The sequence below is a fragment of the Aspergillus undulatus genome (assembly GCF_047715775.1).
Source record: "Aspergillus undulatus strain CBS 261.88 unplaced genomic scaffold BDV17scaffold_51, whole genome shotgun sequence".
NCBI classification, from domain to species: Eukaryota; Fungi; Ascomycota; class Eurotiomycetes; order Eurotiales; family Aspergillaceae; genus Aspergillus; species Aspergillus undulatus.
Window position 1 is genome coordinate 57857 of NW_027396655.1, and position 26590 is coordinate 84446.

At 50.9% G+C, this 26590-nt stretch overlaps 9 protein-coding genes and 1 non-coding gene across 10 annotated transcripts; 4 read left to right on the forward strand and 6 right to left on the reverse strand.

Moving 5' to 3' along the window:
* The first annotated feature begins 3118 nt into the window (after nt 1-3118).
* Nucleotides 3119-3222, forward strand: BDV17DRAFT_t125. Its single transcript has one exon. It is a non-coding gene; the product is annotated as a tRNA-Arg (tRNA).
* Nucleotides 3223-5445: 2223 nt separating this feature from the next.
* Nucleotides 5446-6732, reverse strand: BDV17DRAFT_283786 (uncharacterized protein; the record flags this gene model as incomplete). Its single annotated transcript, XM_073760418.1, has 6 exons — nt 5446-5550; nt 5596-5748; nt 5855-6121; nt 6264-6344; nt 6393-6545; nt 6592-6732. 6 exons carry the CDS (start codon nt 6730-6732, stop codon nt 5446-5448), a joined length of 900 nt encoding a protein of 299 aa, XP_073612481.1.
* A 460-nt stretch (nt 6733-7192) lies between these two features.
* Nucleotides 7193-7925, forward strand: BDV17DRAFT_271495 (uncharacterized protein). Its single transcript, XM_073758797.1, has 2 exons — nt 7193-7382; nt 7447-7925. Exon 2 carries the CDS (start codon nt 7540-7542, stop codon nt 7867-7869), a length of 330 nt encoding a protein of 109 aa, XP_073612482.1. The 5' UTR covers nt 7193-7382; nt 7447-7539; the 3' UTR covers nt 7870-7925.
* Nucleotides 7926-10791: 2866 nt separating this feature from the next.
* BDV17DRAFT_179679 (uncharacterized protein) lies at nt 10792-11494 on the reverse strand. The gene is made up of 2 exons (XM_073754921.1): nt 10964-11494; nt 10792-10809 (listed from the first exon to the last, which is right to left on the reverse strand). The coding sequence occupies exon 1, from the start codon at nt 11344-11346 to the stop codon at nt 11071-11073; it is 276 nt and encodes a 91-aa protein (XP_073612483.1). The 5' UTR covers nt 11347-11494; the 3' UTR covers nt 10792-10809; nt 10964-11070.
* On the reverse strand, nt 11495-12608 carry BDV17DRAFT_179713 (uncharacterized protein). Its single transcript, XM_073754922.1, has 2 exons — nt 11720-12608; nt 11495-11628 (listed from the first exon to the last, which is right to left on the reverse strand). Exon 1 carries the CDS (start codon nt 12374-12376, stop codon nt 11735-11737), a length of 642 nt encoding a protein of 213 aa, XP_073612484.1. The 5' UTR covers nt 12377-12608; the 3' UTR covers nt 11495-11628; nt 11720-11734.
* BDV17DRAFT_179677 (RTA1 domain-containing protein) lies at nt 12576-13962 on the forward strand. Its single transcript, XM_073754920.1, has one exon. It carries the CDS (start codon nt 12776-12778, stop codon nt 13781-13783), a length of 1008 nt encoding a protein of 335 aa, XP_073612485.1. The 5' UTR covers nt 12576-12775; the 3' UTR covers nt 13784-13962.
* A 1-nt stretch (nt 13963) lies between these two features.
* On the reverse strand, nt 13964-16441 carry BDV17DRAFT_179674 (uncharacterized protein). Its single transcript, XM_073754919.1, has one exon. It carries the CDS (start codon nt 15851-15853, stop codon nt 14693-14695), a length of 1161 nt encoding a protein of 386 aa, XP_073612486.1. The 5' UTR covers nt 15854-16441; the 3' UTR covers nt 13964-14692.
* A 1426-nt stretch (nt 16442-17867) lies between these two features.
* On the reverse strand, nt 17868-20751 carry BDV17DRAFT_300180 (Zn(II)2Cys6 transcription factor; the record flags this gene model as incomplete). Its single annotated transcript, XM_073764003.1, has 7 exons — nt 17868-17925; nt 18446-18495; nt 18550-19149; nt 19215-19675; nt 19758-20198; nt 20235-20511; nt 20626-20751. 7 exons carry the CDS (start codon nt 20749-20751, stop codon nt 17868-17870), a joined length of 2013 nt encoding a protein of 670 aa, XP_073612487.1.
* Nucleotides 20752-23003: 2252 nt separating this feature from the next.
* BDV17DRAFT_283789 (glycoside hydrolase superfamily) lies at nt 23004-24581 on the forward strand (the record flags this gene model as incomplete). Its single annotated transcript, XM_073760419.1, has 6 exons — nt 23004-23393; nt 23553-23812; nt 23904-24000; nt 24095-24242; nt 24285-24356; nt 24445-24581. 6 exons carry the CDS (start codon nt 23004-23006, stop codon nt 24579-24581), a joined length of 1104 nt encoding a protein of 367 aa, XP_073612488.1.
* A 407-nt stretch (nt 24582-24988) lies between these two features.
* BDV17DRAFT_271504 (endo-1,4-beta-xylanase) lies at nt 24989-26165 on the reverse strand. Its single transcript, XM_073758798.1, has one exon. It carries the CDS (start codon nt 26132-26134, stop codon nt 25115-25117), a length of 1020 nt encoding a protein of 339 aa, XP_073612489.1. The 5' UTR covers nt 26135-26165; the 3' UTR covers nt 24989-25114.
* Between the last annotated feature and the right edge of the window lie 425 nt (nt 26166-26590).

The following is a 26590-nucleotide window of genomic DNA, read 5'->3' on the forward strand; positions in this document are numbered from 1 at the left end:
CTCTTCCTCGGAGCCTCCTCTGGGACACCTTCAAATTCAAGCCCCCATAGATATTATGTCACAAACACTACCAACATCGTTGGATTGGTGTATGGGGTTGTACACTTGTTCGTCGATTTGGACCAGTGCTGAAAACATCGCCGCCATGTGGCCAGCTACTACGCCGAACCCTTCCAGAATCAATTCAAGACAGAGAGCCACAGGCTGGCCGTCGACGAGCAACCAATTACCTGCCTGCCCTCGGATTCTCATGTTTCATCAAGATCTCACTGAATCTCAAGTTGGCAAGAACTTAGACAGCCCGCTCGAATTATCCCAGCAAGAACCGGCGGAATGGAGCTCAGCCTTGCCCGCCAGTTGGCCCAATAATCGCGCCATGACTAGTGAACCCCTGTATGCCCCTCTTCCCTCTCTTCAACGTTGCAGTGCAGACGGCCGCAGGGTCACTAATCTTTGATTCTCACTGTAGCTTTGGTCCCACCGAGCAGAACGTGTATCATACTACCGACTTCCAGTGCAAATGGGAAGGATGTCGCAGCTCGACCTCCTTTCGCCGCGAAGGTGATTTAATTCACCATCTAAAGACCGTCCATATTTCCCCTAAAGCAATTTCATGCCCTGTTGGCAATTGTCGAAGGCGCTTCGGTCGGCAAGATCATCTTAAGGCACACCTCAAGACGCACTGGGAGTCTGAGCATTCATGATAAGCCCCCTGGCTTATCTCTGTTCTTCTGTGCTTCGCACTTTCGTTGCTTCTTCCTAGTCTTCTCTCTCCAATTACCGGCTTGGAACCAGCGGAAAGCTGGCCCCCCTCATCGCATCCAGCCTGATGATTTGCTAAATGCCATTGAGTCCCGTTGCTTCTTGCTGGTGTTGGGTACAGTGTGGCCAGTTAATGTCCGCCACGAGGCATGTGATTTGACTCCATTTGAAATTTTCATGTATAGAATCGAACAGCATAACCTCTTTCAATGACTTGTCGTAAATCACTCAGCTTTCACATATCTAGAAAACTAAGGAACCTAATTAGGTAGGTTTGAGTAATTCACCACCATTTTTCAGAAATTTATCCGACCTAGTTGTTGATTAGGCTGTTTATCTTCGTGGGGGGCAAAGAGGGTCGACGGGGTCCAAGAATTAGGGCTTGTCTGAGCTGGTAAACATTTTGCCTCCATTATACAATTTTGACCACTAGCAGGCGAAGGAAGAGATCTAAACTTAAGAAGCCCATAAGAATATTTTACATACTCGAATTGTCCGTGGAATTCAACAATCTAATATTGAAATAGCCTTTTACACCTATCGCCGACCCTCCAACCTCTCAACGAACTGCGCTGGCAGACAAAACCGAATCTCCCTGGCAAACTCTAGAACCGTCCTACCAAGATCATCTTTGCAATCAACACCAATCTTTCGGTCCTCAACCAAAGCCCAAATGCACCCAAGACGACGACTCCCCACCGCCAAATGCAGCACCGTGCGGCCTTTGTCAAAGATATGCCTTTCATCCACGTCCAAGTAGTGGTGGGCGGATATTATGGGTCCTGGAGGAGGGTTTTATACTTGAGTACTCAGTAGTACCCTTGTGGCGCCTGCCAGGCCCGCCTGTGCGGAGCGCATAAGTTGTGTAAAGCCAGATATGTCCCTCCAAGCGGGTGAGACGCCGCGGCCCATTAGTTCGACGGCAATATCCGAGTGTCGTAGGTCAATTGCAGAGAACAAGAAGTAATGATTTCTGGAGCTCGGTGTTTGGGAAATCTTCTTGCTCTAGTAGTAGGCGGACCTTATCAAGACTGCCAAACCTAATAGCAAGTTTGAGGACCGGAGGGAGCATCTGCACAAGGGTGAGGAACGTGCCTTGGAAACTGTATTCCTCTTTTGCGTACTTGACACTGGGTATTAGTCCCTTTCGCTCACGGAATACGATAACATGAAGGAGTAAAGAGATGGTAGAAGTTGGCAGACGTTCGATTGTGCGGAGAAGCGTGGTTCGCTCGGTACGGCTGAGGGACAAGGTGTGAGGAAAGAGAAGGAAAGCTGATACTTCATCCTTATTGCGGATGGGGATATGCAACGCCGTGTACTCGTTTTTCAATCTGAAAACTAAAGTTTGAGGCATACTCAATAAGGAACTCGATGGCGGCATGGTTCCCAGATTGAAAAGCTGCCATGAGAGCCGTCTTATTGGCAATTTTGCAGTTCGAATCCACGTCCACAAGCTTTATTAAGTGGTTCCATAGGTCGGGCATCTCCTATTTTGGCCGCGCGCAAAAGAGCAGGTTCGGTTCCAGAAAGTGCAGCTGTTACGAGACCTGGGATCCCCAGGCATTGATGAGGAGGGATAGAGAACGTGGCCAGTCTCTCTCAAATGCCATTGCTAAGAATATATGTCAATGTTTGTCCGCTGTGTCCCCATTATCGAGAAGACATTCAGTTATCTCGTATGGGGCCCGTTGCGAAATGCTACACCCAATGAAGGGCTGATGCTCTCTCAGCGCTCCTCATAATTCACATGGCCCCGCGCGAGATCAAAAGGTTCATGAGCTTGAGCTATCACCCCAATTGAGAGCCAGAAGTAGTGGTGTATCTCTGTTCATGTTAATGCCATTCACGTCAAATCCCAGCCCCAATGAAGAACCATGGATATCCTCGCTGCTTGAGCCTGCATAATTTATTCAACAGTTGAACTCATTAATTCTGTCAGATTTGTTTCACGCATCCTCTGGAATCGTTAAAGGCTGTGGGGCACCAGCAATTCATCAAGCATTTCTACAGCCCGCTTCGTGTATTGCCTCATTCAACCTGTCTTCAGTCTACGTTCACCCTCCACGTTCATCCTCCACGTTCACCCGCCCCGCTCCCCACAACCCACCACTGCGAATAAAGTTGACCGAATGGAAATAACAGATTCTAGCAGCACAGGGCCGCTGAAAAAGGTGTCCTAGGGAGTAGCTCAACGCGAAAGCGACTAGTTGTTAAGTGTAGTCGGATCAATAGCCGTCGCCATTTCAAATAACTAAATTCGGCGCAGACCTAAAGATATACTCTTGGTGGGCTGAGGATAAATCTTTTTGTTTCCATCTCACTAAACTAAATAAGCGCAAAAATTTTGTGATCAGGCCGGGTGGCCTAATGGTAAGGCGCTTGATTTCGGCGGCGACGGTCTGAATTTCGTGATACGCTATTCTCAAGAGATTGCGGGTTCGAGTCCCGTCTCGGTCATTTTTTTGACCTTTACAACACTGCGACGTATCTTTAAATGGAAGGCCCTGAGAGAGAGAGAGGTATTCTAAGATTAAATAGACTTATTATTCACCTGCTTCTTGAAATCTTTATTTTGATCTTTATTTATAAATTTTCATATTTGGTACACTTTCCTCATTTACAGCTAAATGACACTGATAGTCAATTGGCTAAACTTGCAGAGTGAATTCGATGAGTGCCAGTAGTCATCAGAAATAGAACAGACGATAAATAATGCAATAGCAAAAGGTACCTGTGAAGCCCTTCATTGCTTCAGATAGCTTGGGTCCCTTCGCCCCTTCGGCATGTATCACTCAATCATAAGCTTTCCCTGAAAACATTAACCTGAAAATCTATAGCAAGGCCCCGAGCAGTATGGCCTCCGTCATCCTTGCAAGTTGTATCGATATTCTTGTTATCAAGCAAATGCACATCATCTCGCTATGGCCGTTATCTGTTGCAAGATGCAATACTGGCGAGCGCCGAGTGGGCCCACGGTAGCTGGGGTGGCGACCACTACGTTGACGTCCTTGTTTTGGAGTAAAGCTTCTATCACATCAGCAGGCCTGCTTCGCCAAACTTGGTATGAGGGAGCAGGAGACGAACAGCTTGCTCGGTCACTCGAAGAATGGCAACGCGCAGTGCTGTCACCGGGCATTTGATCTCCTTCTGGACCCTAACCCACCCGGGCATTCTCACTTGCTCGACGGCGTCGGTTCGATATGGTGAGGTCGGGAAGGCAAGCGCGAAATGTGATGACGGCGGAAGTGCAATAGAAGCCAGCACAAGAACGGGATAGACGATTGGTGATTAAGAATCAGACAGGAAGCAGCTGCAAGAACGGCAATGATCAGGGCAGAAGTATTGCATCTATCTAGTACCTGCCTGCCAGGCCACCTTCGTCCGACCAATCAATACGAGAGGCTGCACGGTCGTTGTAGAGCACTTCCTGTCAGCACAGCTAAATAAATGCATACTCTGGGCGACTAGCGCGACCTTGAAACAAAAAAATGTCCTTGCTGCTACGCCACCATGATCATAGGCACCTCACAACCGTTGCGGAGGGATTCGATCGCAGCAATGCACGTCAGGCACAGTGTGGTCTGTGGCCTGCATATGGGTAACACCACCAAAAATTGTAGTTTCCGTCATTTTCATAAAATTTAATTGCCAGCGGCCGTGCCAACGCAATAGGATTTTCAATGTCAGACTCAAAAGCTAAAATAACGAAGAGGCTTGTCACATATTTTAAAACAAGTTGTGACCTTTGTTATGTGCAGGGCAGAGGTTGTATAGTCCAGAAGTTGATCTGATCATCAACTGCACGCCCGGGGTGCAAGGCTTCCTATACCTATTTGAACGGGGTTCCTATCTCCTGGTGGGGACGAAAGCTTATTGATCCTTTTGCTAGCGTTAAGAGCCAAATCGCCAATAAATAAGATAAAGTCCGGAAGAAAGATGAATCTGCGACTGCCTTACTTTGAGGATCGACCGACGGCTTGGCTCGCCTCGCACAGGCATATGCGCAACCATGTCATGTGGAGCCCAAACAGACTGCAGCAGGAGCAATGCCTGAGTAATGCATGATCCGGTAGGATCACAAGATGGATGCGGTAAAAGCAAAAAAGAAGAGAACCTGCAAAAACAGAAGAGAGCAACTGGTCACTGAGAGGGCGGTCTCCCCGCTTCCTGGTCAGTCATCACTGTTTCATTTTCTTTACGCCAGCTCGTTCCGGGTTTCTGACTCCGCTTTCATCTTCTCCAACCTGAACATCCTCGTTTTTGTCCTGTGTGAACAATGGTCAGATCTAGATTCTTTGTTTTACCTCTAAGCTCAGAAGCAGCGCGCAACGCCGTCAGTATGGGAGCTCCTGTTCAACTCTCCCTCCACTCCCCTTTGTCTTCTCTGAAGAAGAGGACGCTAAAGAAAGTCTCGTTTCTCTGGGGACATTAACCATCGCCATGGACAGTGGAAAGCTTGTTATATTGTTGCGATCATTATAGCTTTGACTAACGATGGTGTGCTTTGATGGCGTGGAGGCGCCTGCCAGATAAGACTGTTCATTACTCTACACCTCTTGCCAACTGAATTATCCTCAACCCCACGCTGCTCTCCGTCCCAGAGATCTCATATCCAATATGCGCCATAGTTCGTCAATATCCCGCGCCTACTCAATGGTTTCTTACTCTTCGTCCGTTCCCCTACGAAAGCACTTGCTTCGAGTACTTTTCGTACAGCTCCGGATACCACCTTTGTCCTACATCGGGATGGCTGAGAATACGATTCCGAAGATACGCCTCGCCGAACTATATGGTCAGCCCGGGCTTCCGTTCACCGGGCGGGGCACTCACGCATGAATATAACGGGGAAAGGAACTCGCTTGGGACATCAACTGCGCGCTTCTTGCGGTCATCTGAAGCCGGGATGCGGGAAACGATATGAGTGGCTGATTCGCGGAGCTGCTCTGTCGTGAGATCCATTCGGACGCCAAGAAAAAAGGAATGCTATATCGAGTTTTCGTCGTCGGCGCCTGTCGTATGATCAGCTACGCTGTTGATTGTCTCGGTTGAGGGCAAACATACAATAACTCGATGTCGTTGCCGCACAGACCCCACCCGTGATAGCCTCAAGTCCCTGCTGGATATTCACAACAAGACTTCCCTCGATCGGAGGCGCATCGATCCACTCGCCGTTCTTGTTCAGTACCTGCAACCCACCGGCATCGTCCTGCGAGAGGAATGTGAACAATCCAGAGGAATCTTTGTGCGGTCCAACACCTTGCGAGCCCGGCGGCGACGGCAAATACTTGATGAACTTCAGGCGATCCATGTTTCCTTTGAACGCGGCGAACGTGTCCGGCGGCAACGATAAACATTCCTGAGACGTACCGCATAAACTGTTGAGAGAGATCCGCCGATTTTGCTATGTAGCCTTGGACGAGATCCTTCGCAGCTGGAACATTCGGATACTATTTCCAATCAGTGCGCCCGTCTATTCTGTACCCTGCGGAGCATCCTACCTGGCTGTTACCTTCTAGCCGCCACCAAATATCCTGGTCCTCGGACCACTGTTTCATCCCTGGTGTTCCAAAGTCGTATTGCTTTTGTCTCAGCCGCTTTCTGGTCAAACCTTGGGTGAAATATTGTACCTCGCGTAGATCAGTCTTGGCCGCCGTAGTCTCCGCACCTAACTGTGTGTAGCCGACAAAGGACGGGGAATTGATCACGTCGCATTTTGCCTTGACGTCCGCCGGGAGGTTGAAGAGCTCTGGGAGTTTCGCGTGCGCTTTGCGTATAAGATCCTGGCTGTATTAGGGATAACTCGTTTGAGGGTGAGGGGCATGAGACCTCCAAGCCATGATTTGTTAGGTAGAGGAACCCGACGACGAAGATTGCCTCGCGAAGATCGTTCAAGGCATCGGAATTTGTAGCAGGATTCTGTAGGCGGCGCCAGTCAATGACTGGGATGGAAGAGAATGTGTCGGACATTTTGTTCGTTGATTGCAGGGTGAAGAGGGAGAGAGATGGACTTGGTGGTGTTGCGGCTGACGTGATCTGATCTGACTCCGCATCCCCTAGCCTGGCCCTTCTCCAATTCTCCGATTCTGTACAGCCTCACTCTGCGGTTCATTCCAGCTCCATATGAAGCTTTTGGTTTCCATCACGCACCGGTACTCTGAGTCGCGCCCAATCAACCTGGGCCAGGAAAGATTCTGTCGGAACTTACCAATGCCATTCACTCGCACCACCAATCTGCATCGCAAGCTTGTGGAGGAGATACTGGAGCAGATAGTAATTGACGTCCAGTATCCTTGCTTCCTCCATTACGCACCTGACGCGCTGGCCCCGGTATAGGGATGGCGCGTCATCTTTCAGCAATATAGCCTCCCTCTGGTGGCCCTCCACCGCCCTCGTAGCCTTGGCCGACCCCAATCGCGTGCCGGAGTTGAAAAAAAATACACCCTTCCCACACCCTACTTACACCCGAAGGGCTTCACTCGCTGCCCGTGGCTCCAACGGCGGAGGTGATGACATGCGATGGCCCATGAGCGAGATCATCGGATTGGAGTATGCTCGGATGGAGACTCGATAGCTTCGCGCCAGCGACGAACGTGATACGTGATACGTTGAACTAGTAGCTAATGATGACAGCAACCTCAGCTTCAGATACATTGATGTCCAATTCCCCGAAGAACAACCAACCTAATTTCAATATCTGGCAAACGAGGCTGAAAATCGCGGAGAAAGTAGCGAGCTTCTGATGAGGGTGATTCTGAGAGCATGAGATGACATTATATGACTCTGTGGGCTCTATATGACTGCCCCGGAGAACATCACTTACCAGTCCGGTTGCGGCTCATGGTGGGAGCTCAGGCAATTTCCAGGAGGAGACGGGCATCGCCGACGACAGTTCTGTGGATGGGCACATGCCGACCCTTGATCTTGCCGCAGTGGTGGCTATGGTTGTTCCTGCAAGAGATGCAGAAGTCGCGGAGGACGTCTCTGGCACGTCAGCCTCAGAAGACTCGGATATCGAGAATGCTACCGACAGCCCTCCCTTGTTATGTTCAGAGACAGTCATTCCTGACCAGGGCATGCACGTTCCACTTACACCCGCCATTTTGACTGTTCGCAAGAGACCTGTTCAACATTTCGCTGATCTTGTCCGAGCCTAATTCGAACTTTTCTCCACTTTTTGGGACATGGACGTCGAGCCTTCTCCCGCGAAACATGAAAAACACGAAAACTCCGCGCCGTCGCATCATCATCTAAGTTTCTGTACACGATAGGCCATGCACTGTAGCCGACTAGATGAGCCAAGGCTTTAACGGCCAAAACTATTTTAGCTACTAGAGGTACAATCTGACGACAATCGTTCCCGTCGGCCGCAATCGATCCACCCAACCCTTGCAGTCGGAGCCCTACCGGGCAAACTACAGCAGATTCCCAGTTTAGACGACCTATTACACATTCATGTTCCGCCGGTTGTGCAAGGATCGAGAGTTAGCACCCGCGATACCGAAGCCGGTCGGGAAGCCTCACTTCCACTTTTCAGTGAGTCCGAGGAAGTCGCACGCCGACGAACAACCTGAGATATGCCTATGCTGCTGTGTGGAGTCATAAATGGACAGAACTCCTACTACCACGCCACGACGTCCGGCTGAAGGCGGAAAGGGCAGGTAGACGCCGGAGTCATGATCAGATCGCTAGGCAGTGTCAGCCCCAAGAATCCAAGAATCCGCGAAAGTTTCAGGGCTCTGTTCCCGGTGAGTGAAGGTTCGTCCGGAGCATGGAGAGTTCCTATGTAACGGTCCTTTCCTCGTTTCGTTTTCACGCCGGATCGTTGCTCGTCATTCTCGCGCATATCGATCGCTTGCGCCACGAGATATTCCTTTGATTATGCGACGCGATCTGCTTTCAACGCGTTCCTTCGATGTACCGAGTTCATTAATGGTAAGATTGAACGAGGTTCGCTGCTGTATTCCGCGGCCAATTTTTGAAGCCCATCACGGCCGCATGTGCAGCTAGCGACACGTCGGCAAGGACTTTGACTTGATGAAGCCCTCCCATCTTACGGTAAAGACTAGCCACGGTAAAGTCATGTAGTTGTCAGGAAACGCGGCGCAACCGTTGACCCGCCATGATTTGACCGTACAACACCTTGTATGCTCACTGGTTCGAATGGATAGCCTGATATTGTTACGCTCCTGCTCTGGCATGGAAGTGCCCAGCCAAGTAGGCATGGCGGCTCGTTGATAATGACCAGACTCGCTAGTTTTCATTGAATTGAATATTATGTTGTTCTGCAGAGCGTTTTCTTAACAGTGCCAAAGTGCTGTGTATAGAAGCACTTGAACGGCAAACTGACCCGGATTTCGTGATTATATATCTCCGTGCACTCAGTTGCCTCCCACGATGAAATAGATATACTTTCTCACAAAAAACCCAGAGTAATATGCACGTTGGTCTAGTTCATCTATTGAGACCTCAAAAGCCTCGATTATTTACTTCGTAGTTGCAGCAATGCACTTGACCCACCCAACAACGGCCGCCTTCCCTCGTTCCAACGCCTCCTTCTCCCCTTTCTTTCTCGTATCCCCAAGAGTCATATAAGCATGCTCTATTTCCGGAAAATGCTGCCAATCAAACGGCACACCACGCCTAGGTAGAGAATTGAATGTGTATCTTTTCAACTCGTCGTTGAAAATCGGATCAATCTCTGGAGCAAGGATCTGAGTGGGCACAATAACCCCATCAATATCCTCTTTCGTTAGAAGAGAAGGATGCGCAATGGCAACCGCATCAACCTAAGGCCGCTGATCAACAAGCGGGAAAGTCGGGTCTTCAGCACCTAATCTAAAGGCCGCCCAGCCGCCATAACAGAATCCCACGGCGATGGTAACATCATGCCTGGTCCTCAACTCCGTCGCAACCTCAGAAATCTCCGGCTCGCGGACCTCTCGCGCATTCCTTGTCTTGAACCCATCTAGATCGAGAGGCGGATCGTTGAATCGGCCTTCGATGAGCGGTTCGAATGGTAGGACCTCGTCGCCGAAGAAATCGGGGACGTAGACGGTGTTTCCCGTCGCGGACGCGTAGTGGCCAGCTAATAGTCGGACGTCGGGGAATGTCCAGCCTAGTTAGTAAATCGTGGATGATTAAGATGCAGACGCGGGAGGTGGGGTCTCCGGCTATCTAAACGGGGTGGTTTTCGATGGAGTCGATTCGGCCGGTGGGTGTGTCGTTCCAGGCGAAGGAGGTGAGGCAGCAGGTTGGGATAAGCATTGTAAGACTCGGTATGGTTCTGAAGACTAAGGAGTTTGGAGTGAGAAATTTTGTAGCTGGTTTATAGTGTATAGGGAGATACGACTGCGGGGATACATAGAGTAAAAGCCCGATGACCTCACCGCCACAGCCAAGCCCACTCCACTTAAGAGTTAGGGCTCAATGCCCTACCCCTAGGGTGTGGGTGTAGAAGTCCGCCAGTCCGAACAACATGAGATACTATCTACCTTCAAGCCCCCAGAGTATGGAAGGTACTTGCGCTCTTAATTTGCCGTTCGGAATTTAGGAGTCATTTCTCGCCTAGGAAATTTCTTCTTGTAGACTTCACTCGCTGACGGTTCTGTCACTACCCAAAGATATGTAACTTTCAGCCACCAAGAAGTCTATACAAGGCAGCAATGTCTGAGTCCATCCCTATATGTCACTAAGGTATGACTGTGAACAGCCAGGTAAGCGCCTAGGGAAGCCAGAAACACAAGTCAAACCGCATCTTCTCACAAGGAATTATACTTCAAGCCTCAATCTCCCACGCCAGGGATCGAGCGACCAGTATTCAGCCAGTGCTGGGGTTTCTTTGAGTTTTCCTTCCCTGCGGCGCAGCAGCCCAGGCTCCCTTACCTCCAAAGGGAACACCTGATGGCTTCTTTGATACATGGAAACACGCAACAACTTCCGCGCTCGTAATCGTTCTGCGATCAGGTTCTCAGTTATATTAACTTATGGCCCTATTTTCTGTGGTTCGTGCACCAGCCCAAGACGGAAAAGCGGTCATTCCTAGTCCTAGACCGTGTCCGAGGAAGACAAACGTAAGCCCAAGGTAACTGGTTCAACAACCTTCGGTCTGGGCCGAGCCCCTCTAGTCGTGCCAGATCAACCTGAGGGTAACGCGCGTTCCCAGATGACCTTGTGACGGGGTATTCGGTGATTCTCCCACCTTGACCAGCTATCTTGCATTTGACGACATCCTTGGCTCTATTTCTCGCTTGCCTCTTCTTCGTCATTGCTACATCACGCCGTCTTTCCTACTCCAGGAAGCCGAGTTCACGTTTGGAATAGCTCGACAGTCAACTCTGCGAATGATGGGTAAGACCGCAGTTCTGTGAAATGAGCTCCTTTGGAAAGTCCAGAACGCTGAAGAAATATGTAAACGATGTGGAAATTAGAGAAGGAGATAGAGGAAGCAGTCACAATGGCGACCAAGTGACAATGCAACAAGGCAGGTACATGAGACCTCCAGATCTCCAACGTTGTGCGATAGGAAACAGCGCAACCACCCATGTGCCACCGCATCCAAGCTAGGTGGCGACGCTCGGCCATAATAAAGAGGTTTTGATACTAGCGCTCCTGAGATGGTGTCACCTCATCATCCTTGGGTAAACCGACTCTATTGGTGAACTTGGATAACGAGTCATACGACGAGAATAGCGTCGAGGACATCCAAATGCGCCACTACAAATTACTGAACTATTACGTCTATATCCCATCTTGCCCAGACCTTCTCAATACATAGTTCGGGTTTCGTTGAGCGCTGAGACTGGATGATCTCTCGGCATTAAGGTCGTGTATGGGAAGACTATCATCAAGGCCGGTTTGATGTTACTGCCTGTACAGTTAGAGAGCGAAACACAGAGTAGAGTTGAGCAGATGATCACTATTTTCCGGATACTTCAGCATCCGATTATGACCTCACCTGCTTCGGACCGGATTACACGGCGACGACCAGCTGGGGATATGGCCCCCTGAGGTGGGTCGTGTCATATATAAGGACCATTCCCCTGGGATTCCATAAGAGCAGACAGTAGCCCACGAGCTTTTCAATCTCAGCCAGAGATACCAAATTGTGTTTCGTCAGCATCGACTGCTCAACAGCGGACAACAAGATCACGTGATGGATTGTGCCCTGCGAGCGCTGCTGGGCGATTGGCACAGTGGCGACCCAATCCCAGAGTATCTCGGGCAAGTGCCCGTCGAAAAAAGGAGATGCGATGAAATGAACGCCGCAGCCTAACTCTTGCAGCCAACCAAGTCCAGGCAAGTAAAAAAAATGCGGACAAGGACACGGGCACGGACACGGACACACGTACGGACACGGACACGGACACGGTGGTAAGCATTCATTTTTCACGGCCAAGAACCGACGTTGACGGACAGAAGAGACGAGTGTCCGAGTCCGACCGTGCATACTGGTGGGACCTGAGTAATAGTGCCATCTCGGATCGGCGATGGCGGGATCTGACTGGGTGAGCCATAAGGCAGGCCACAGAAATAGCCACCGCGACGCACAAGAGACGGAGTAGGAGTTGGAGGTACAGTCCGTTAGCAAGCACTGCCTCCTTGGTCCCGGCATATCTCACGGCGGGCGCTGGGAATTGTTCATGGATCTGCATCCTAGTGGTGACTTTATCTTACGAATCCGCCAAGGATAGTCTTTGGTGGGGGCTTGAAACAAAGATACCTGGTCCCTTAGGTTAGGTAGAACCTATTATTCACTGTCACACTACCTGATTCAGCCGCTGATTTGTAGATGCGTAAGAAGTCAGAAAACATTTAAGGGTCTCAGATCCCGTCGGATATCAGCTTACACACTTTCACCCTACAACAACAACTCGGCGATACAAGTCCACCCTATCCAGCCGCCTTCTTCTCTGATCAATCCGAGTCTCCTCTTCTCGCTCAAATCGACATCGTTCCCTCGGATTCTTCCACTTCAACATCAGCATCAACACCCCCAACTCCAACCGCCAAAATGATGACCGAAATGCCAACCAATGAAACCCTCCTCCAAAACACCGAACTCTGCACTCTCGACACATGCCCGCTCGAACTGGGCATGGTGCAATACCTCCCATTACTATGGGCCCAAATCCTGTTCATGGCCATCTTCGGCGCAGCTATAATCCCGCAACTCGTTTTCGGAATCCGCTACAAAACGTGGACGTTCATGGTCGCCATGATTCTCGGTCTAATTGGCGAAGTCATCGGCTATGGAGGGCGCATTATGCTTAACAACAACCCCTTCAAACTGGACGGTTTCCTGATGTACCTTGTTTCGCTGACAATTGCACCTGCCTTCTTCACCGCTGCGATATACCTCACCCTGAGCCGAATTGTGGTCGCGTACGGCGAGAAAATTTCCTATTTCAAGCCGCGGACGTACACCATCACCTTCATCACCTTCGATGTCATTGCCCTTATCCTGCAAGCCGCCGGCGGTGCAATGGCATCGACAGCCGAGCCAGGCGACAGGGAGGCAACCGACATGGGAGTTAACGTCATGATCGCCGGTCTCGCATGGCAGGTCGTTTCCCTGGGTATCTTCTCCGCAATGGCGACATACTTCTACCTGCGCGTGCGCAAAGCCGCAAGCTCAGACCTGAACCCGGAATTTTCCGCTCTTCGTGCAACCCGCTACTTCAAAGCCTCGCTATGGGGTTTCGGCATCGCGACACTTGTCATCGTCGTCCGATCCGTCTACCGCTGCGCCGAACTGCGCGAGGGCTTCGACGGGGAACTCGCCAACGACGAAGTCACCTTCATGATTCTTGAGGCGACCATGATTGCGCTTGCGGTTATTGCGCTGACGGCCTTCCACCCTGGTGCTGCTTGGAAGGGACAGTGGAACAACGCTGTTTGGTCGACGAGGGGCAAGAACGAGCAAGAATATCGCAAGACTTCGTCTATGGACTCGGATATCTCGCTTCACCCGGTGCAGCAGCCGAGTACCACTTACGAGCCTTACGACCGTCAGGCTTAGATAGGTGGGGTTGGTGTGCTTTTGTGGATTGCGCGCGGTTTGCTGAGATAGACCAGTGTACTGCTTCTTATGTGTACTTTTCTTTTGTTTATTATTTTTCTTTTCTTCTTAGAGATACGATATCCAATAATCAATTAGCGATGGTACTTGGTTTCCCAACAAACGTAGGACTCCGATTTCTTTGTAGGCCCTTACTGGATCGCAGGAATTGCTGCAACCAGGTAGCTTGAGATCAGATTTGTCGAGGAGGCAAGCCTAGCAGGATCCAGTGCAGGTAATGCGAAATGTCGAGATGCAAGGCTTGCCATCATCGCAGCCAGTATTCAGCCGCAATCAGCTTGCGACAGAGTATATGAGCTAAATTATCCCTTCTGGCTCCAGCTCATCTCGTATCCTCAGCAATGCTCCGTGCCGTGGATTGGATGGGGCGGAATGGTCGGCCCCCAATTGAGCAGCCGCCACGCTCACACGTGTCTGGGGCCACGTGGGCCATAGTACAGAGAAGTAAGTCTGACTCAGATTCAGAACCAGGCCATTGATCTTTGGCTTCCAGTCCAGGGGCAGTTTACTTTTTCCGTCTCATTGTATTCATGGCTGGGCTTGTCGGGATACCACCAACCATGTCATCAATTCCCGTCCACCGCGGGGACATCACGGAAACTTCGTACTCCCCCACCATACGGAAATTGGGGAAATGTTGGAGAAGAGGAGACTAGAGAACTGCTTTAAAAGCCCGGAAGGTTGCGAAGAGATCCTACAAGAAATAAGAGATATAACTTGACGTTGCCCATAACTCGAAAAACGTCTACTACGTACCACAGTATAATATCCAGCTAATAAGACTTATAGGAACTATATTCATTTCACAAAGATTCTCAAGTCACAACAATTCACTATCCTCTCGGCAGTTTACAAGTCAATCAGCCACTCTGGCGCATATTTTTTCTTGTCGGTATACTTGTACTCGTCAAGTCTCTCAGCGATGTTGAATTCGCGAAAGACCTCTCCATCAACCAACATACGAATAATCCGCATGCGCGAGTACACCAGCTTGGCGAAAAACTCCCTATCCCTTCCTAAATTCAAAAGCATATCAATCTCGTCAGCGAGCAACTCGGCTAACCATTCGGGCCTTGTGTTGTACTCGTCCAAACGACGGCTGTGCCTATGCGAACCGAAGCCGCAGCGGTAACAGTTCCAATCACGGAACTCAATCTCACGAGGCGGAAACTCTCCCCTTTGCGCCTTGTCCTCTGCCGATGAGAAATCCAAAACTAGGGTATCCACCTTGATGCTACGGTCGATGATGGGGGGGCAAACGCCACGAGGCCCTGCCATCATCAACGAGTCGCCGCCGTCTGCGTTCTTTTTCCGGCCGACAGGGCCGTACCTCAGGAAACGCTCCAGCAGGGCAAGAAAGTCCCATTCATAGCGGGTATGTCCGCCGTTGCCTCCTTGTCTGCGACCGATGCTTGACTCTATGATGGTGCCGAAGAGCCGCACGTCCACGTAGAGTTTATCGAGGCGCGTCGTGAGTTGTGGGACGCACAGCCAAGTTGGAAAAACATCATTGTCGTTGAGAACGGAGAGGTCCAGATGGTACTTTGCAGACCCTTTCAGCGCGAGGATTGCGCTAGTCTCGGCTTTCATTTCGCGAGATGTGAGGAAAAGGGCGAGGCAATTCGACGGGCTGTGAGTGTCGCGGATCTCATGGTAGGGCCGAGCCCGCCAAGCCATATATCGGATATCATCGAACTTTGCCCTGTTATCCATGGATGGATATTCAGGGGCGGGGCGGCTATCAAAGAGGACGTGCTCGATACAGATTCGACGTATGTCGGCCGGAAGCTTGAAAAACGGGAACATGATTGCGGATGCAGTCGTTGGTGGCTTTCGATGAAACGCAATTTTCGATATCGGATTCCAATGTGGATCTGTTATCTCAATTATATTTGCGGGGTGAGTCAAGGAGATGCAAGACAGCTCAATGATAAGAGGTAAATGCATGCACAATGGAGACAAGCTGACTCGTCGTTGTCTCGATGACCCACATGGAACAACAGCAGACATTGCTGATTCGCTGCTGGTGGTTTTCACTGAGACCTGTTTGACTCATCACTCATAAATATTCTAGATTTGCAAGATGTCGATTCACATTTTCTAGTGCGGGGAAGCTGACTTGATGGGACCTGGGGTATCTCTGGCGATCGGGTCGCTCCACAGGTCAGCATGGCCAGTGGCTTGCAAAAGGAGGCTCAGGTCCGGAGCCCGTCGTACCAGCATCATTGGCGGATCCCTAGTGCAGATTGAGCTAAAGTGGCCCACAGGCATAGTTTGTTAACAGCATTCACAGGGAAAAAGGAGGTTGTTGAATTATGCTGCCGCTCGTGGTCTCTCCCTCATGGACCTTCCTGCACAGGGGCCGGACCACCTAGCACGGGAAGCCAAGGCCTGGAGAGCTTGGAAGACAAAGCTCGCCCGCGTAAAGAACAGAATCCAGAAGTACCATGCCGTTGGCGAACTTGATCGTCAGCCATAATCGAACAGCCCAGAGAGAACAGTTGATGTAACTGGTTAAACTGTATAGGGGGCTAAGACTTCACGATGTGCATGTGTGTGTGTGTGTAACGTAGTTCCCGGGCCATCCGTCCAGTTGCTCATTTCTCAACGAAATAAGGCCCCTGGCTTCTTGAACTAATAGGCCATCTATAGAAACCATCTAGCGTATAGACGACTCTTTTTCTGCCTGTCATTCTCTATAGCAGCGCGGAGATCACAGTTTTCCTTCGCCAGCAAGCTACGTATAGGGTCTCGGATCTAGTAAATGGTTCCTAGAGTGATGGGTATGTTCCTGGTATAATGAATGTCGATAATTACGGCTTGATTGTACTAGTAGTTTGAGCAGCACGCGAGGAAGACATGTATTTCAACTACTCCCTTTGAGTGCTCTTTAAAAGTGCGCAAAAGTCGAGGGCCTTTTCGCTGACTAGTCTAGGTCCTCCTGGCCGTCAACATCTAGAGACCTCGCTGACACTAATCCCTTGACTTACTTTCTTGACCTACTCACACCACCTGCATCATAAGCATAACCATTATGGACACCCTAACTCTCAAATAACGCGCAGCCTTAATCTTCGAAACCGCAAATACTATCTCCACCAAACTATCCAAAGCAGGACAAGGCGAACCCTCTTTCGAGCATGGCCTGCCAACTCCGCTTCACAACAACGCACCCGACTCCGAAGCAAAGGAGCCAAAGCAACAGCTTCTTCTTCTTTCGGAACCGTCTACCCATCTTGCGCCTTTAGTGATACGCATTTTGTTTCACGTCACATTTCCGTCGCTATATATACACTTACTTGCTGATGTATGGTTTAGCGCCTTCCCTACAGCGTGCACCCGATTGTTCGTCTTGGTATTGCAGAGTCTTTCCCGGCAGCCGGAGCGACGGTGTCGGAGTTAGCGAGCAGGTTGGAGCTTCGCGAGAGCGTAGTTCGGAGATTGCTGGCGCACGCTGCTACGTATCATGTCTTTTTTTCGAAGCGAAGCCTGATTACCACGTTCATACCGCGGCGCCGAGGCTCCTTTGTCGGAGTCAACCCGTACGAGACTGGGTATATGCCGGGTGGGATGAGACGATGCCCGCTGCTTTCAAGGTGGGCGTTCTCCGTGTTGAGATCAGATTCGAGAACTCGAGATTGGCACCGAGTGATTGTCCCGGTCGTAGATCGGAGAAGCCTTTAGCTCAGTTTCCTGATTCCGAAGAGCCGCAGCATTGTCCGTGCGACCGGAGGATGGAAAGACATCCATTGCGCTTTTCGTGGAAGAAAGCCGAATTTTTCGTTGTTGATTATCCGCTGAAGCCTAATTTCAGAACAGCCCAGGATCATTGCATGCGTCATTAATTCACTATGGTACCAATATTCAATGTTTGGCTCAAAGTTGCCTAAACAGACCGGGATTTGATACCCTTGCAAGCTCCGGAGGCGGTGATAATTGCCCACTTCTGCTTTAAGTGCATGCTCCTTCTCCATCGTTGTGGCCTTGATAACTACGATATATCCGTGAGACAATAGAGTTGCTTTCAAGAGGTACCCCGTCCGACCACGGATGTGTAACGGTTCAAGCCCCTTGATTCGATCCTGGACGAGTTGAAAGTGCAGCTTGCGCGTGAACTCGCACGGGTCCATTGAATCCCGCTGACCACTGCGGTGCTGCCGATTGGGGCACTCATTGTCGAGGGGACCTCGGTTGGCGAAGATTCAGTCAAGTTTGCACTATTTACCTATCTACAGGATATCCAAATCCGCACTGCGGATAGCTTTTACTATCCATATCGTATCGTTGCGGATATTTGGATATCAGATTACATCCATATCCGTGGATATGCGGATTTGGATATATCGCGGATGTTGCCGCAGTTTACTGGTGAGTACCGGTTGATATAGATCGGGAACCCCGTGGGAGATGAAAGTGTCTTCACTCCTTCTTTGAAACCATCTGGTATGGAAAGACGAGAGTCTACAGGGTATCGAGTTATATTATGATTAGGTATTGAGGACAGGTTAGGTACCTTTGTCCCTCAACTAATAGTATAGACTTACATCAACCTCGGATATCATTCCTTATAGCCCACGCTCAGCTGGAATGCTCATGTTGTACATGCCTCCAACGTTACAGGCCCGTTGACGCACTATGCGGGTGAACTTGCGCTTCGCGATGTTAGCTTATGCGAAACTTGCCAAGTCCTACATCAAATTGCCTACCTGATACGACGTGCCTAAAGCCCCCGATGCGATCTCGTTCGCTCGAACAATAGCTTCATAGCCGCGCCCTGCCATGTCCGCCGCTCCCGCTTGAGTCATCCGGTCGGTGAGGGAAAAGAAGTTAATGCTGCCATGGAAAAGGTATACACCGAAGGCGAAAGGCATAAAGGCTAAGCCCTTGTCTAGCCCCAGGATATTCACCATGGCATCTCCTGTCGCGAGGGTGCTGGCGGTGACGGAGGTGAGATCGGAAGGCAAGACGCAATTTGAAGAATTTTCGACAATTGAAACATAGTCAATATGTCTGCACAACAGACTATGCAGGACTCTAATGATATACTGGCTGTACGCAATCACGACCGCTGTCCGTTGTTCTTCATTGCATACCGAGCTCAGACCATCAGCCGGGTCTCCGAGCAATGTGGGGGAGGTCGGCAGGATCATTGGGTTGTGACAGGAGTTGATCGAAGTCATGGCTGTCCGAACGGTGCGCAGTATCTCAAGGCTGTTCTCGCAGCGAGCGAGCATCCCCTCGACAGTGCTGGCCAGGTAGGCCTCATCAACTCCACCTAGACGCGGGTGCTTGTTTCGTGAGTCCAGCTCGATGATGTCGCCCAGTATCGTCATTAGGGGGAGGAGTATTCGAAGAAGCCGGTGCCAGTTACCTGTGTAGGGGGTCCGCAGAGTCTCGGTGGGATATCCTCAAGCGAAACATTGTCAAGGTCTCTCCAGATCCACTCTGGCAGGGGATAGAGCACTCCACATTCGAAGTCGTGGATGTGAAGTGGCTCGTTGAACAATAGGGCGAAATGCCTGTCAAGGGCGTAGACCAGCCAAAATGCCCTTCGACGCTCTTCGTGGTCTTCCCGTGCCGCCAAGGACATCTGCTGTGAGGAGGGCGTCTGAGCGGCTATCCGTCCTTCGGAGTTGAATCCTAGTCTCTTGACGAGCAGGACAGCCTTGTTCCACCACTTCAAGCACTCTTCTTTGAACTCTGTTCCGGACACGACGCAGGCTAAGAGGACATAGCTGAGCACATCGTCGACACTCTGCTGCTTTTGGGAGTCGCTTGTCGTTGGAAACGGGGTTTCATCAACAGCGGTTGTGTATAGAGGCATTTCCGACTCTGATGAGCGGCCACCGCATGAAGGGATAGTTAGTCAAGGTTGACGGCCGGAGAGATGGAGATATGGGCAAAAAAGTCTCACCTGACGCAAGGTGCCACTGGTCACCGTCTCGAGCACGCAACAGCTTCATGGATAAGAAATATAGGCGCTGCGTGACCCTGGCGCGGGCAATAGGGCATTGCAGGGCCTCCAGATCTGCGGTATGAGCGACACACCACAATATTATTGTGACCAGGGCAGAAGACATGGGCCGTGGGTTTGCATGTCGTAGTAATGATTTTTCGCGAATGACTGGCGATAGGACATAGGGGCAATGGGTACTGGGACCTGCCGTTTCCGAATCTGCAAAGTAAATGTCCAGCAAGTCGCAGGCATCCTCCGGACCCATAGTACCCTTCAGAAGCGGAAGGACTGGGCTCAAACAAGGGTACCGACAGGCCTGGCCATCATTTTCAGAACCAGCGACATTGGATAGAACGTTCAGATCCAGGGGAAAATGGTTATGACCGGACATATAAAAGCCTTGATAGTTCGGTAGCTGGAAACTGCACAACGAACCTGTGAGCGTTGCTTCGAAGCTGCAGTCGAGATCTGATGCGCTGGCTGAGCTCTGCGAATCCGTTTCCTTTACCTGCCAGAAGGGCGTAGGACATAGTTGTATCTTTTCTTCATGGCAAGCACTGTCCGCGCTTGTCCAATCTGGGGTATAGTATGTCCTCGATACAGGCGGAGTGGGAATGGATGATCTATTCAGATGGCAAGGTTGAGCAGACTTGCGTTTCGGTCCTCGCTTCTTGACAGTTCGTTCGTACTGACAGGCGTAGTTGAGCTCTGGCTCTGTTAGATGTGGAAGGTGCGAGTAGGGTGGTGGGCATACTAAAACAACGTCGACTGCCCGGGAGCAGATTGTTAGGGCTTCTTCGTTTACCAACAAAAACTGAAGTCTGACGCACCATGGTGTCTCGCCGCTGCAACGCGTTCGAGAATTATTACACCGATCACAGGCTCGGTGGACCCTGTCCGGCTTGTTGTCGCGAGTTGGCTTGCCGTTACCGGATCTCGGCGAGTTCGGCATTATGAGAGCGAGATTTTGGCAGATCGAACGAATGAACCAAGAATGATAAGACGAGATTGGGATGAGGATCAGTGTCGTATTATAGCCCTAGGATAGCATTGCGCAACGAAGTCTTTGCCACGAAAATCCTCAGGGACGTTCGGCCTGACTGATCGAGTGAGAAAGCGATATCGTATGGAATACACCCCCACATCTTGGACGCAAGATATTACTCGGACCCTGCTCAAACTCGAAAGGGTTATCGTCCACGCTAATGGCAGTTGATGTGCACGGGCACTCCCTGATTTGGAGTGCTTCCGTAGCCCCAGACTAATTTGGTTCTGCATCCAGGATTCAGCATTACGACAGCAGTTGAAATCTGGGGAACTCAGCCGGAGACGCCGCGTGGCAAGAGCCATTGACTGCCCGCAATGGCAGAGGACCACCCCCCTTCAGCACGACCCCTGCAGTGAGAAAGCGATCAGTTTAGTGCCGCTCGGACCACAGGGACAGGTAAGATGGGCCAATGAAGGAGCCCAGTGCTGGTAATCTGGAGTAGCAGCAATTCTCCGGTCCCCGGTCCCATCACTCCGACTAGCAATCAGGGGGTTCGTGTACTGACATCGAACTATTTCGGGTCTGTCGATTGCTAGTGTCCGTTATGGAAGGACTCTAGAAGGTATGCTGCGCTGGCCACCACTCACGCCCCTTCGGTCTGTTTCACCCCGACACTCGTCTTGGGTGACGCACCCCATGCTCAGCTAGAAGTCTTGGATACTTCAGCCTGACTGGTATTCGCAGCCTTGGTAAATTACAATTGTCCGCGAGAAATAGGGTTCTGAACAGAAGAGGGGCTAGGCTGCATACCAGACTCGACGCTCATGCGTGATAACATTCGAAGGATACTTGATCCAAGAGCTGTTCACAGGACAAGCCGCCCCAGGGAACAGGAATACCCCAAGGCCCCAAAAGCTCGAAGCTCCATTAGTCCTCTTGGTTTTTTGGACATCCCGCCGCGTCAAACCCCCACTAGGGCTCCGCGATTAATCAAGATTAATCAAGATCGCGGACCTTAAGTGGTGGAAAATGCGATCACTTCGGGCTGTCATCGCACGAGACGATGACGATCCCTGTCATCCGAGCTGCACTCTCGCCTCCAGTACACCGAGAGAACTCTAGCAAGAACCGATTTGCCTGAAAGCTTGAACGAAACCTTGATTGATAGGATCACAGCGCAAGGTGTACCTGTATCGCGCAGCTGACGGTGCGGAGAACCCTGCATTTTGCATCTCACCAGCTCCTCTCTGCCATCGGGAGAAAGGAACATCGCTCTGCTGCATTAGCATGCGAACTAAAATCCAGTAGTTCGGTGTTTTCACTGACCAGCTGTGGAGGGTCTTTCCCCAGCAGATTGCAACTGTCGGGGTGGATTTGTGCCGAAAGCCCTTATTCTCCTCAGAAGGGCGAAGGCCATGAGCATCGATAGACTTTACAGCGCTGGGAGCGTTTTGGCACGATACCCTCTATCCGAATCAAGGGTGTCCTTCCCATTTTCAGGTTGCTCAATAGATGACGATAAATATTTCCGTAAAAAAGGACGACACCACCCATTGAGAACTCTGAGAACGTTTTGATTGCGGCGGGAAACACTCCGATCGTGGATCGGTCGGGCGATAAACTCAGGTGCCGCATTGCGTACACGATGCATGTTAGCAAGACCGTTCACAACGCCCTCTGTGGAGCAGGGTCCTCTAGCAACTACCCCTGCTGAGACTAGAGGGGATACGGCGAGGCATTTTCCTGCTTCACTGGAGTCACCGGAGCTGTTACACTTCATCCCAGAGTTCTAGTCCACTGGAGACCCGGAGTGATGATGTTACGATGCCGCAGCAGTCCATCAAATAGGTAGTCGTTGGCGCACACGGCGCCCGGCGTCATCGCACACCAGCTTGCCCTGTTTGGCTAATCTTGGTGTGGCTTTTCCACACTACGATGTGGGCTTAGACTTTCCAACTCTAACCTGACTGACGGCCAATGGCGCAGTCCGGGTTGGGTTTGACCGTGGATCAGGCCCTCGAAGCCCACCCCAGGGCCAACTCTATCTTACCTCTTACGTTTTCCAGGCCTTGTTCCGACACAAGGATATAAGGCTTGGTCGTCATCTAGCTTTGCGTTTCCTTCTACTACCTTCTAAATCTTCGACTTGCTGCAGGCCTACATTGTCACAACACGTTTTTGATGCGGCTACCGTCAAAGCAGCAGTGATACCTACCATGATGCTTCCCTTGAACCCCGGGTGGTGCTTCGCAACGGTAGTACACCAGATCGAAGGCGCCGTCGGCGAAGATGAACGGGGCCCATCAATCTGGGATACCTTCAGCCACCTGGAACCATCTCGTACAAACGGAGACAATGGTGACATCGCCTGCGACCGATACCACCAATATCACGAGGATCTTGACCTTCTCGCAAAGTACGGCGCGAAAGCGTACCGGTTTTCATTGTCATGGTCACGTATCATTCCCCTCGGTGGACGAGATGATCTCGTCAACGAGGCGGGCATTGCGTTTCACAACAAGCTGATAGACGGGCTACCTTTTAGGGGTATCAACCCCTGGGTGACTTTTGAATCACTGGGATCTACCGCAGGCGCTACAAGATCGGTACAGCGGTTAGCTTGATATTGAGGAGTCCCAGAAGGACTTTGAGAGGTACGCGAGGTTGTGTTATGAGCGGTTTGGAGACCGGGTAAGGAACTGGTTGTATAAAGGTGACTGGGATCCGGATACAACCGAGAATGAGGAGCTAATGTGGTTAATAAGATGCACCGAGCTCCCCGGGCGAAGCACAAAGTCCAATGCCGTTGCCAAGGGCAATCCGACAACCCAGTCCTGGACAGTTGGCAAGTCCCGAGAGCGGCAAGACCATATAACATGGATTTCAAAGTCAGGCAACGAGGTCTTATCAGCGCGTCTTTTGATGGTGACTTTTTTGAGCCCTGGGATTCAGCAGAGCCCAAGGACCACGAAGCGGCTGACAGAAGGATGGAGCTCTATATAGGCTGGTTTGCCAATGCGATAATGTAAGTAGCACTGGCGGAACTCCTCACGTTATGGGCGTGCGATGGATTTTCCCCACACGCGCAACGTCGCTAACCCGAAACCATGGTCAAGGCTTACACAGGATTATCTCGCGGATATGCGCGCACAACTTGGAGACCTCCTCTCCACTTGCACAGAAGCCGAATTTGCCCTGCTGCGCGAGGCCGAGGTTGACTTTTACGGGATGAACTATATTACACGGCTAAATTCGCGCGAGACCGCGACTCCCGGGCGCCGGACACAGACTACTTTCGATTGGCGAGCTAAGCGGTATCGACTGGCTGCGCGCGGCCCCCCTATGCTTTCGAAAACACCTTGTGAGGATCTACAATAAGTACAGGAGGCCTAGTTACATTACCGAGAACGGGTGCCCCTGCCCCGCGGAAGAGAAGATGAGCAGAAGAAGAGTCTGTGAAGGATGAATGTCGTCAGAGATACTTCTATACTTGGAAGCTCTTGCCGAGGGGACGCTGGACGGAGCAAAGGTGGCTGGGTACTTTAATTGGTCGCTGATGGATAACTTTGGTGAGCCTTTCATAACGCTACAGGCTGGCATTGTGGTTACGAACCGCGGATAGCTCTCGCATTCTTTTTATGCTAATGTTGCAACTAGAAGGGTCCTCAGGCTATAGTGTTAGGTTCGGTTTGACGTTTATAGATTACGATACACCTGAGAGGACGCCCAAGGAGTCGGCGCAACGGATTCGGAGGGTGATCAAGGATAGAATAGAGGCAAACCGCCTTCCATAATATATAGAATAGTGACTTAATAGCAAACCTGTTAGAGGTTTCGCTGCTGACACCTAGTACCTGCTTCCTCAATACGATATCATCTTTAAGGAGAGGACGCACATCCCATGCTACCCTGTACTTAATATAGCGTAGGATTACCTCAAGGGAAAGATACCGCCGACATTTGCAAAAACGTATTCAAAGGAGACCGCCTTGACGGTGCAATTTACATAATACGTAAGGTAATTGGACAAGCGTCCCTAATGCCGTTTGCCCCGTGGCTGCATCAACTACCATGCGGGTTAATTTTTATGTTGATCGTCTGAAAGTCATCCAAGAACATATTGTAACTCGTAAAGGTCTAGAGTCTGAGGGCTTGGGACTTATGAAGACATTCTTAGACTGATACAGTCAACTATATGGGAGTAGAATGTGCACTATCTGGTACTCGCTGCGGCTATGGAGGGTGTATTGTCAAATTTCATTTTCACACCTAAGTACGGGCAAACCCTCGCTCATATACAACGCACTATCCAATGCTCCAGTGGAACTCAAGCTCCATAGTGCCCGCTGACAAAGTCCTTAAGCGCGGCGTGAGTGGCGTAGAACGCACCCTTAGCGTGATAGTTCTCATCAAACATGAGTGGCTTCGCGCCCGGTAACCAAGTATAGGCGTGCTTGTCCGTGAAGCCCCAGAAGCTAATATCGGTGATTCCGGCGTGCAAAGCCTCGTTGACAACGTCGCCGTAAATTTGCGTCTGGAGTGTGGTGTTGAGCGTGTGGACATCCATTTCAGCGATTGTCACCTCCAGTCCAAGCGCCTTGTATGAGTTGACCATTTCCGTGATCACGCCTGATACAACGGGTACTTCGGTGATGTGCATCTGCAAGGCAACTCCGTCGATCGGCACGCCATCGGCCACAAGCCCAGAGACTATGTCGTAGAGTTCCTGGCGCTTGCCTGGGAGGGACTCGACGAGGTTTTCGTTGATGAAGAGTTTGGCGTCCGCGTCTGCGGCCCGGGCAATGCGGAAGGCTTCCGCAATGTAACCGGGGCCGAGAACCTTGTGAAAATCGTTTTCCTGGAGGCCGCCGCCCATCGCAGCGAGTGCTTCGGTGACAACGTCCCACCGATCCATCTTGCCGTGATACCGATGCATCACTGCCTCGAAGTGAGTTGCTATTGCAGCGCGGAACGCCGTGGGGTCGGTGATGTTGACCAGGTAATCTGGATTGCAGCAGCTGGAGATAAGCCCGTGCCCCTTGACTACCATTTTGTTGGATTCCGCGAACTCAACAAGGCGATCGAGTGGTTCCCAGTTGTAGTTGTCTTCGGTGGGTTGAATAAACGTCCACTTCATCTCATTTTCAGGAGAGAGGCTGCTGAACTGTTGACCGAGCACTTTCGCAAACTGAGGGTCATCCAGATAGCTCGGATTGATCGCACCGGACCCAAATAGTATGTCCTTTTTCTCCGCCTCTTCCCTCAGGGGGGTGGTACCGGTGCTGGGGACCGCCCTGGTGGCTTTGGCAGTGGCGACAAGCGCGAGGATGAATGTTGTCGCCTTCATAGTTCTGCGTGACAAAAGTGTTCCCTTGCTGCTCAGTTTCCAAAGAATGATGGATGAAGGAGGGCCTATCATCTCGACAACGTCGGGCCCTTTATAGGTGCTGAGTTCATCAAGCCGTGTACATCTATGACGTCAAGGCAAGGGTTAGTCGGACAAGTACGAGAACGAGAACGAGAGCCCAAATCGAGGTACAATAACGGGTCCACCGCTCAAAATAACCTTGGTACTCGGTGTGTGGGTTCCCAAACCTTACCTCACGTGGCTCGTATACGTACGTTCGTGTAGATCAGACCCTGCATCATAGACTGCGAGATTGAATCTCGGAAGCACCTCGTGGAATGGAAATCCCCTTTCCAAGGATTTGGCTTACTCCAGCCAACACCTTGTCCATACACCGCTACGGAATAAGTATCTAACCCACTAAATTACCCACCTCAAACGTTGACCTTGGGGAAG